Source organism: Lipophrys pholis (assembly GCF_963383615.2).
Source record: "Lipophrys pholis genome assembly, chromosome: 14".
Lineage (NCBI taxonomy): Eukaryota > Metazoa > Chordata > Actinopteri > Blenniiformes > Blenniidae > Lipophrys > Lipophrys pholis.
This window is the reverse complement of record NC_137633.1, coordinates 1500773-1513272: the sequence shown is the minus strand read 5'-3', so window position 1 is coordinate 1513272 and position 12500 is coordinate 1500773. Positions and strand designations below refer to the sequence as shown.

The 12500-nt window shown below is 45.3% G+C and overlaps 1 protein-coding gene across 1 annotated transcript in view; it reads right to left on the bottom strand.

Moving 5' to 3' along the window:
- Positions 1-12500, bottom strand: part of npas3 (neuronal PAS domain protein 3) — a gene marked incomplete at both ends in the record, with an annotated part of 245348 nt that overhangs the window by 96995 nt on the left and 135853 nt on the right. Inside the window, one exon of the mRNA XM_080479489.1 lies at positions 9958-10040. Within this exon, the coding sequence (XP_080335615.1) occupies positions 9958-10040 (83 nt within the window). The remainder of the gene's footprint in view (positions 1-9957; positions 10041-12500) is intronic.

Here is a 12500-nt window from a genome sequence, read left to right as displayed (position 1 = left end):
GTCATTTTTAATTATACAAATGATATTCAGCCTCACCCCTCCTCCCTCCCCAAAAGACTCCCACAATCCCCGGGTCCACCTTCCCGGCAGACGCAGGCGGGAGGGCAGCGCCGCGCCGCCATTAGCACGAGAGCGTGTTTGTTTAAAGAGGCCGTCGTCCCGCCTCCGAAATCAAACAATTAGAGATGCAGCGCGGCCTCGGCCCCATCGACTGCATGAATAATCAGAGCCGCACTCGTCTCTTTTCTCTCGCTCACCTCCGTTTCTTCACCTCCTCGCTCTCTGGACACTTCCTTTATTGGTTCACACCTCCTCCTCCTCCTCCCTCCGTCCGCCTCTCCCTGGTTATTCCCGCTGCTAATGAACCTGCCGGACCTCACAGGAAGTGGCAGAGGGGGTTTGTGGGTAATCGGGATGCGAGGCTCGACGCGCACCGCCGTGACCTTTAGTCCCGCCGCCGCCGGGTCACGGCGAGCCTCTGGAGTCATCTGCACATGCAGGCTGGCGAACGCTGCCTGGAACACACCGCTCTGTGTGTGTGTGTGTGTGTGTGTGTGTGTGTGTGTGTGTGTGTGTGTGTGTGTGTGTGTGTGTGTGTGTGTGTGTGTGTCTGTGTCTGTGTCTGTGTCTGTGTCTGTGTGTGTGTGTGTGTGTGTGTGTGTGTGTGTGTGTGTGTGCGCACGCTTTTGAATATGCAGGTCTTAAAAATTCATCTCAAGGCCTGGAGTTCAACGCTCAGACGCAGGCAGAGCGAGTGAAATAGATGTGAAATTCTCGCTGAGGAAACGTGTGAAGATTCAACTTTAATAGAGAATCTGAGAGAAATTAAGACGAGAGTCTTTTTTTAATTTTTTCTGGTTCTGAATTCCTCTGAAAATTCATATGAAACACATCCGAGGGAAGTTTTCTGACGTTACACGAGTTCTAGTCTTTCACCATATCGGAGGTAAATAGTTCATAATGGGACCAAACCTGTATTATTGTAGTGTTAGCATTAGCATTAGCTGTGTGGGTCAATCTATTAATAGATTAACTCATATCAGCTAGTGGGAGGAAGATGCTCTACAACCACGATATAAAGCCTTCAGACCAGATATCAATGAGAGTCTTCCTCACTTCTTCTTCCTCTCTACTCCACGTTTTCCAACTTTTTCTTTCTCCGTCTGCTTCTTACTACCCAGAATGCATTGCGCTCTACGTCTTGTCCTCTCACCCCGCCCACTGGAAAGATCATCTGCATGAGAACCAAGATCCACGTTTTCAAGGAGATCTTGCCTTGATTTACAGATTGGTCAACTCAGATTGCTCAACTCAGATTGGTCAGCTCAGATTGCTCAGCTCAGATTGCTCAACTCAGATTGCTCAGCTCAGATTGCTCAGCTCAGATTGGTCCGCTCAGATTGCTCAGCTCAGATTGGTCCGCTCAGATTGCTCAGCTCAGATTGCTCAGCTCAGATTGGTCAGCTCAGATTGCTCAGCTCAGATTGCTCAGCTCAGATTGGTCAGCTCAGATTGCTCAGCTCAGATTGGTCCGCTCAGATTGCTCAGCTCAGATTGCTCAGCTCAGATTGGTCAGCTCAGATTGCTCAGCTCAGATGAGACGTCCAAACGAAACGTTTTTTCCCCAGAACCTTCCTGAAGAGACTCTGGTCCAGATCAAACAGGAAAACGTGAACGAGCCCCAAAACTACCAAGTCCCGGAGCATCTGGACTGGGAGCCATGACACTGTGGAGGAAACTTTGTTCTGATTGGCTCTACTGGGCATGTGCAGAACTACGAGCACAACACCAGCAGCAGCGCTTCAGAAAACGTTTCTTCTTTTCCATGACGACAGAATGTTTTGTCCAAAGCTCCACCTTGGGAGACGTTTTCAAAAAGTTGTGTTCTCAGTTGCTCAGAGCACCGTTGTCATGGAAACGAACCCCAAAACACAACAAACGTTTTCCATTTTCACTTGTCACGTAAACGGGGCCAAATTTTAACGACCCAAGAAAAGCAAACCTGGAGATGCTCTGATCCCTGGAGTTCTCTAGGTCCTCAGACCCCCTCTGGAGTTCTCTAGGTCCTCAGACCCCTTCTCCAGGTCCTCAGAACCCCTCTGGAGTTCTCTAGGTCCTCAGACCCCTCTGGAGTTCTCCAGGTCCTCGGACCCCTTCTCCAGGTCCTCAGACCCCCTCTGGAGTTCTCTAGGTCCTCAGACCCCCTCTGGAGTTCTCCAGGTCCTCAGACCCCCTCTGGAGTTCTCTAGGTCCTCAGACCCATCTGGAGTTCTCCAGGTCCTCAGACCCCCTCTGGAGTTCTCCAGGTTCTCAGACCCCCTCTGGAATTCTCCAGGTTCTCAGACCACCCCCCCCCCCCCAGCTGAAGTCACTTTGCATTTGGTTCCTCTCCCGTGTCCGAGCCGCTCTCCTTCTCCTTCACGTTTCCCTGTCAGGCGTCACTTTTTGTTTATAAACCCCCCGTCCATATTATTTCCCATAATCCAGCGGGAGCGGCGGATCCGCGCTGTCACCCCGCCGTCTCCTCCCGTCTCCCCGTCTAATTTCCACCTACGGTGACACTCATTGGCTGACAGCTTGATTGACAGGCTGACAGGAAGTGGTGTCGCGTCCGGGCGCCGCTGCTGTCGTCTTTAATTTCCTCCTCATCGCCGTGACAACGGGCGGGCACCTTACATCTGTTTTACACGCCGGCGAGCGGCGCCGCAGGTGAAGGTGACCGCAGAGCTTTTTATCAGACGGCTTCTGGTCACATCTGAGGAGCTTCTGTCTTTATTCAAACATCCGCGAGCTAACGGAAAATAACCCATGTTCTTCTACCACAGAGGTTACATCACGTAATAAAACCAACATTTAAAGGCTGAAAATCCTCAGCATTATTCAACATTTACGTAACTTACATTGTGAAAAAAACGTTTTTGTCCTTAATGACTTAAGACGGTCCTGAGTTAAACTGATGGTTGAAAAACTTTATGAGCAGAGAAAACATATCAAATAATCTTTTAGTTTAATTTATTTCATTCAATGTAGAAACAAAAATTAAAATATATTAAATACTATAAAATACTATTTTTGAATTTAGGAATTAATTGAGCAGAAATAAGATTAATATATTCTGCGATTTTATCTCAATGAATTCTTCCCATTGGAAATAAAAAGTAAAGAGCAAATATCAAACTAAACGACTATAGATTACATATTAACTCGTATTGATGTTATAGTTCACAAAACCAAACAACCAATGAATAAATATATAAACAAACAAATAAACACTTCAAATTTTTACAAAACTCTTAAAAAAAAAATTTGAACTGATAGTAAGAAACAATACCTTCTATTGTACTATTGTATCGTGTAGTTTTAGCTGTAATGATGAGTTTGTCCTGCAGGGGGCGTGTTCAGTCACACATTTCAATGGAGACATTTTGTTTCGCGGCTGCAGACGGACGGGCCGCCCTCAGCGGTCGGCAGCTTCGAGCCCAGCGCCGAGAGACAAACGGGACGAGGGTCAACCGGCTGTGGGTAACAGGTGTGACCCCGCCCCTCCCCCTGCCCCTCCCCCTCCCCCTCCCCCCACACCCTCACCTCACCAGGTGCTCCGACAGACTCCAACAACGAGACACAAAAGAAAGACTCTTCATCTTTCCTAAGGCTTCACTTCTTTCTAATTTCAACACACGCACACACACACACACACACACACACACAAACGCACACACGCACACACACACACTTCCTCCTCATCAATCACTCTCTAATTGCCCCCCCCCCCCGTTTAATCGCTGTCCGTCTGTCCGCCGCCCGCCTTCATCTTCAAACGCCACATGGTGCGTTTAAAGACACCAAACGTAAATCTGCTGCTTTCACTTCGTCAGCAAACTTCCCTCCACTTCCTGACCCGAGCCGGTGTTTTAGTTTTAACCTTCACAGCGGTTTAACTTCCAGAACGCCGCGCCGCCGCGCCGCCATCGTCCATCAGTACCCGTCTGGGAAAGATAAATGTTGACGAAACCCAACTTCAAACCTCAACAGACAAACCCAATGAAACATACTCAGAGTATGTTTAGTCATTTTTCTCACTAATTTAAATGTTATTCACCACTTTAAATGGAGAAAATGTCATATTTTTAACCTAAACTTACAATAAAACTATTTAAAAGCTACAACTGGATAGATTGAGCGGGAAACTTCACCACGGTTAACCAGCTCGCTAACCAGCTAGCTAACCAGCTAGCTAACCAGCTCGCTGCAGCCCGGCCTCGCTCCTAATCCCCAAAAAGCTTCGATCAACCAGAATTCTTGTGTAAATATCAAATTATTTTTAGTCCTCCCTGAACGGGTCCGACGAGGGATTATCACAGATCCACGTTCGATTAGCGGATTAGCGGCTCAGGCTGATTAAAACCCGTCGCTGTCTCTTGTTTTGAAAAAAAATCTTCTGCCTGTCAAAGACGGACGACAACTTCCTGCTTCAGACGAGACAGTCCGGGTTTTTCTGACAAAGATCTCTATCGATGACTAATAACACACACACACACACACACACACACACACACACACACACACACACACACGCACACACACGCACACGGAGCTCTACTTCCTGGTAATGACTGCTCCCGCTCCCTCTCTCTTCATTAAGCGTTATCAACCTCTTTGGCCTAATCTCTCTGAAATTAGAGTCTGGTCTCCGCCACCTAAGTGACTAGCTGGCATTCATTAGCGCTGCGTTTTAGCCAAATCAATCACGCCGCGCCCCGTCCGCCACGCTTTCTTAAAATGTCATCCTCAAACTTCTCACAATCAATTAAGCGGGAGATTAATGAGGCCAATTTGCCGCCAACACGTCGGCCTTCCTCCTCCGATGAAAAGGCTGCGTGCCGCACACACACACACACACACACACACACACACACACACACACACACACACACACACACACACACACACACACACACACACAGGTGAACACACATGTACAAACGGATAAGGAGTCACAGTGAGCAGCATACACGAGACCAGATGACACTGAAGTCACAGCGAGCGTCAACGTTAAACGCTATTTCCTGTAGTTTGTCCCGGGAGTTCACAGGAAACATGGTGGACGAGTAGAGAACTGCAGCGCTGCGACACAACACAACTCAACACAACACAACTCAACACAACTCATCTCAACACAACTCATCTCAACACAACACAACACGACAACACAACACAACTCATCTCAACACAACACAACTCAACACAACACAACACAACTCATCTCAACACAACACAACATAACTCAACACAACATAACTCAACACAACACAACTCATCTCAACACAACACAACATAACTCAACACAACATAACTCAACACAACACAACTCATCTCAACACAACTCAACATGACAACACAACACAACTCAACACAACACACTACTCATCTCAACACAACACAACACGACAACACAACACAACACAACTCATCTCAACACAACTCATCACAACACAACATAACTCAACACAACTCATCTCAACACAACACAACTCATCACAACACAACACAACTCAACTCATCACAACACAACATAACTCATCTCATCTCAACACAACTCATCACAACACAACATAACTCATCTCATCTCAACACAACTCATCACAACACAACACAACTCATCACAACACAACATAACTCAACACAACTCATCTCAACACAACACAACTCATCACAACACAACACAACACAACACAACTCATCACAACACAACATAACTCATCTCATCTCAACACAACACAACTCAACTCAACACAACATGACAACACGCCACAACACGGCTCGACTCAATATGACACCACTCAACACAACACAACAAGAAATGACTCAACACAAGACAACTCAACATGACATGACACAATTCAACACAACACGACGTAGAACGACAAGCCATAGTGAAAAATCTAAAAATGTTTTAAATTGTGCAAAATTATGATTAAAAGGACAAAATTGGTATTTGTTAGAGCAAACATCTACACACACACACACACACACACACACACACACACACACACACAGGCCTCTTCCAGGTGAGTGCAGCTCCACACAGTTTGTGTCACTTCTAATCTCACACCTGCCTCACACGGTCGCCATGGCGACCCTCCGGGGGATTATAACGAGGTATTATGGGGTTTCGGAGCGTCGTGTTAACACGTGGCGCAGCCTGCACGCCGAGCGAACACTCGAGCATGCGACGTCTCGACGTGGCGGAGGGAAGCGGCGGCGGAGGGGCGGTTGCCACGGTGACGTGGCGACTCGCTGTGTCTGCAGGAGTTGGGGAAGTAGAAATGTGAGGAAGAGGAGGGAGCGGCCGTATGGACGAGTCTCTGATGTCACAGGTGAGGTCCAGATTAGACCGTTTCCTCTGTTCACTGTTCAGTTTGCATGTTTGCTTTTCGTTTTGTTACCGATACACAAAGTGAAGTAACTCTTTAAACCATCATATTAGTTAAATTCAGTGGTACATTTTTTTAAACATGGATTTTTCTTTCTCTCGGATGTATTTTTTTTTTTTATATTAATTTAGCATTTTGCATTTTGGGGGGGTTAGAAGAGGGCGAGGCTGTGTAACGCCCACATTTCAATAAAGTAAAAAGAAAAAAAAATCAACCAGTGTGTGCAAGTGAAGTATGTGAACAACCACAGGAGGGTTTTTTATTTTTATATATACTTTTTATTTTAGGGTTTCTGCTTCTCTATGTAGAGTTTGTCGTCACTGTAATGTCGGCACAACAGTCTAAAGGTAAAGATGAATCGGTCAAAAAAAAAAAAAAAAGAGTACCAAGACAGTTACACAGAATACGGCTTCATGGAAGCGATGCACAAAATTGAATGCTTCTTTTGAGGTCAAAGTTTGAAAAGCTGACGTGGCACCAAACCATCAAGCACTGCGAGACGGTGTTCATCCTCGGGAGCGGCGGGGGAGGGGCTGCATAGGAGTACATGGTAAAAACTTGGGTCTGTCAGGGAAAAGGTTGGGAATCACTGTTATAGTGGATCAGAGGTCAGAGAGAGTCCACGGCCTTTCTTACAGGTAGAACAAGTTCTAGGAGCTCAATTAAGGAACGTTTTTATTCTGCGCAGCAAAAATGCCTAAAGCCTAAAATGCTCCAACCTGAGGTTGGTTTCTTCTTCCACGACGTGAGTTCAGCTTGTGCTCGTCTCAGTGATCTTTAATAGACGTGATCAGGTCTCCGCTCACATTAACCTGCTTTCATTGTTCCAGACGGTCAGTGTCAGAGTGTTTCAGGCGGCAGCCGCTTCGCTTTGGAATGAACTTTTCATATCTGTGAGAGACGTTTCTGTCAGGATCCTCCAACGCGATAAACGGATAAAGAAACGAAAATGAGAGAAAAAAAGTACAAGGAGATTAGAAAAAGTGTGGATTTTTCTGCATTGGAGGCTCACCGGTGTCAGACAGATTAGAATAATAATCAGGTGTAAGTGAAACAGATGCAAACGCTCACGCTGAGAGCAGATTGCTGCCTGCGAAGGAGCGAAGGAGCTCGGAAAAACAGCGCGAAAGGTTCACACACACACACACACACACACACACACACACACACACACACACACACACACACACACACACACACACACCAAACACACAGATTACCAGCCTCTATCAGCTGTGGTATCACGTCAGCCTGGTTGTGATGTTAAAAGCTCAGCCTTTGGGCTGTATGTTAAACAGATAAGGAGTGGAGCATGCCAGGGATTAAAACTACAAGACACACACATTCATATTTCACACACACAAAAACCCGAGGGAGCGAGCAGCGATAACCCAGTCATTATCATACTTTCATAATTCCATTTAATAATTCAGCTTAGCCGCGGCTGCAGCTGGATGTTGAGGAATAATTGAAGTCGGCTGCGGTAGGAAAAAAAAAAATCTGAGGGTGAATTATGAGGAATCACTGCGCTAATAATGTAAAGGTACATTACGGAGAATAATTTAGCTTGTGAGAGGCTCAGAGGCAAATCTGAAGAAATAACTCAGATAACAAAGCGATGTGAAATCCTCATAAAGAAAAAAAGGTTCGGATGATAAGACAGCCGAGTTTGAAGACTCGCAAGACAGAAAACACGACACTCGTGAAAATTATTGACCAGCCTCAAGAGGAAATACTTGGATGTCGATTAGAAAATACAGAAGTTGCCTTTGATCAGTCAAGGAGCAAGTAATATGATATTTGTCCCGAAGGGGGCGCCATGGGAAGACCACTTTGTAAAGATGGTTGTGGCTGAATGCAACTGACAAGTGTGTTTCTATTATTTAATATCCTTCTTTTCAAAAGGTTTAATGTACAAAAATAAATAGGACAACATTTACATTTTTAAATGGACAATATGTCAAGTTTAAGCAATGACACGTTTGTCCACAGGGAGGCAGTAACGAGATACAGTGACAATTTTTTAATTATGTGATGAATATTATCAGGTTTAGCATTACCTCTGAATCAGAACAGAAGACATGAGAAGTCAGTCCGAAGGTCTCACAAAGTTAAAATCACAAGACCGTACGTGTTCTTGTTAATCTACACTTGTGGGGACGCAAACCTGCTGTCACACACGTCACCGTGGAGGGAAAACAAAGCCAAGAGACATAACTACTGAATCTAAGTTAAGGTTATTGTTAAGGTGTTATAGATTAGTCTAGGATGAGTCTGAAGCAAGTAAATATATGCATATTAACATTGTGTGTGTATGTTCTTGTTTATCTACACTGAAGGGGACACCAGCTTGCCTACACACTGATCTGTGAGGACCGGTGTCACTGTGGAGACATACATACATCAGTAAGTAAGCGTAGGTTGAGGGGAGGGTTAAGCCGGTGGCGTGTTTTTGTCATTCCTATATTTTTAATTTGTGAAGGCCAAAACAAGTTCAGGCTGTGAACCGGCTTGCTAATCGTAAAATCCAGGGTCTCACTCAGGTATTTAAAGGCTAAAATGTAACTTCAGGGTTAATTATACTGTTACAGGGTTAGGTTGAGTTTAGAATGAGTGTGAGACAGTTAGTTGTGACGGTCAAGCTAAACAGTATCCTGTGCTTCTACACTTCTCCACCTCCTGTCACATGACCTTAAGGACGATAAGTTCCCATGAGGACATTAATAGAGGTCACCATGAAGGTCTGGACTGTGGGCTGGGCAATCGTTATGGTTTTGTGTGTGTGGAGCACACAACATAGCTTGTACAGCTGCAGGGGTTAGAGCTTAGGGAATTCAGTACATGCCTCACAAAGACAGCGCTACGTGTGTGTGTGTGTGTGTGTGTGTGTGTGTGTGTGTGTGTGTGTGTGTGTGTGTGTGTGTGTGTGTGTGTGTGTGTGTGTGTGTGGTCCTGTACTTCTGTACTTCTGGGGATAAGTCTGATTGCCATCCAAGTTATGGGGACAGCGTGTCCCCATAAAAGGGCATAAAACATATTGCGTGTGTGTGTGTGTGTGTGTGTGTGTGTGTGTGTGTGTGTGTGTGTGTGTGTGTGTGTGTATACAGTACATTGATTCTGCATCATGGTGAGTGATGCAACAGTGCAACAATAACTGGAAACGATTCATCAGAACGAAAGGCTGTGAAAAATGTACTCAGCAAGGTGTGTGTGTGTGTGTGTGTGTGTGTGTGTGTGTGTGTGTGTGTGTGTGTGTGTGTGTGTGTGTACTCCAAACACAGTTTTCTGTTCAAGCCCACCTGAAAACCACCGGAGCTCCTCACTTTCACGTCAATACACCCACACTTGCTCTCAGGTGCCTTGATATTCCGACACAGGGGGCGCCACATGACCGTGTTGAAGTGACACTTCCACTGCGCCGTGCACACGGTGCAAAACAGATTCCATTGTGACAAACAGGCCGATTGAACTTCAGACCCACGGAGCTCACATTGTGACGTTTCAACCCGACATTAGCTCCTACCTGTAGGATGTGACTGCCCAGGTGAGGCTCGAAGATCTCCGAGGCGACGGCGCTGGTCGTCCTCCTCCGCTGCGTACCGATCGCTAAACACACACGCGCACACACACATGCGCCCACACACACACACGCACACAGGCACGCACACAAACACACAAACATACACACAGGAGAAGAGGGGAAAAAGCACAGGACAGGACAGAAGAAGACCGGTGAGACTCAGACACATTGATACGAGCAAAGCTACACACACACACACACACACACACACACACACACACACACACACACACACACACACACACACACACACACACACACACACACACACACACACACACACACACACACACGTTTATACAGCCTGGCGTGACGAACACACATGGCACAGGACAAGAGGAACCAGTGAGGTCAGCACTCAGCAGTCTGGATCAGTGCGGTTAGCAGGTTAGCATTGTTAGCATCACTCAGTCAGACAGAATAGCCGCATGCAGCTAACGGTGCTAACAGGTTTTCATCCAGTGGCGTAAGCCAGCAAAGACAAAGAAACTCATTTTCATGTCAAAACGATCAAAGATTAGCAGTTAAACAGTGACGTCATTATAATTGATAATTATCGTCTCCATCACAGTTCACATGTTTCAGATTTAATAAAAACATCATTAAAGTTTGAACAAAATCAAGAGGAAAATTAACATTTCTCTGGCATTCTAATTGTTTTCGATGTACCTGTACAGTAGAAAACAAGCAAGCTGGAAGAAATGAGGTGTAAAAGAGAAATCTCCTTCCCTACATGAAGGTGACAGCTTGATATCTTAAAGGGAGAGAAACCGTTCACATGCAAGCAATGACTCTGATAAGCAACCAGAGGAAATAAGCCAGATTTGAACCTTTGATTTGACACTTCCAACCTCATATTTTGCAAGAATTTCCCCGCGATCAGACGAGTGCATCATGAATTCATCTAAAACCTCCGGCCTGAGATTTATTTATTTATTTTTCCCCCTAAATACACCGACGCTCCTGCAAACAACTTTTTTTAGACTCGATGACGTCGCGGCGGCTGGCGAGAAGCGGCTGCCCGTCGGAGGTGGAAAAGGAGGAACGTTTCCTCGCCTTTTGTCTCTCTCTAAATCTTTTATGACTCTCATCTTTCCATCCATCACTGTTCATCTCTGCAGAGAGAAAGACAGACAGGCAGCGAGAGGGAGAGGGGGAAGGAGAAATGGTTTTATAGCTTTCCAAAATTTCACCCTGAGGGCAGAGAAGAACTGAGAGTGTGTCAGCCAGAGGAGAGGAGAGGAGAGGAGAGGAGAGGGGGAAGAGACGGAGGGATGGTGGAGGGGAAAAAACCTGCCCTCAGGTTAAACTGTCTCTCTCTTTCTCTCTCTTTCACGCTCTTTTCTTCCCTGAAAAGAGAGAACGAGGAAGACAAAAAACCCTGAAAGCACGAGAGCTCCACAGACGAGAATTAGAATTTTAGAAGCTCCTGTTCATCGCCTGCTGAATTCTGCACGGTCACGTCTCCCAATCGCTGCAAGAAGGTCACAAACTCACAGAGACACTGGAAAACATTCCGCCACCTTAAAGGCCTTGAACACAACGCTTATTAAAAATAATGTAATTAGCTAATTAAAATGTGAGGAAAGAACCAGTTTGACCTCCTTTGAATGATGTTTCTGAATGATGCTAAAGGTTATTCTAGATGTAACCCCCTCGTCCCGACAAGTGCAATACCGCTTTGTGCCAATAGATGGTGTAATGAGCAAGTTTGATCAGTTTAGCGAGCAACACATTGGCAGAATGTAAAGACCAGAGTTAAACTCTCCCGATATGAGATACAGGCTCAGAATCCGCTGGTCTTCACCAGCAACCTATTATACGTTACATTTTTAAAACTTCGTGGGAAGGTCATACACTCAATAACACCTTTTTCTTTAAATATTATAAAATGAGAAAAAGTCACTCAGAGACTTCAGAGCTTCACCCGGCAGGACAGATTCCCTCTTTCTGGATCATATCAACTTTCTTCTGGAGCTATTATCCAGAATGTTCTCAGTATTGCTTCTAGAATGTAATCATTTCCTCGTCTACACAGTTAATCAGACTCGCCCTCCAACATGTTAGTAGAATCCATGACTGACTTTTTGAAATTGTTAAAGACCAACTTATTATTCTGGATCCAAAATATGATCCACGTCCAAACATCATTTATTTGTGAAATACAGTCACATGTTTGTGAGATATTTCGTAAACCAACCAACCAACCAACCAACTGATAACCAAACCAACCAACCAACCAACCAACCATCCAACCAACCAACCAACTGATAACCAAACCAACCAACCAACCAACCAACCAACCAACCAACCAACCAACCAACCAACCAACCAACCAACCAACCAACCGATAACCAAACCAACAAAAACCAAACAACAACCAACCAACCATTTTCATTTGTTGTGAAAACAGGAAGAAATGTTATACAGAGTAAAAGAGGAATACGAATTATAATAAAATTATCTGAAGATAAAAACAGTAGAAG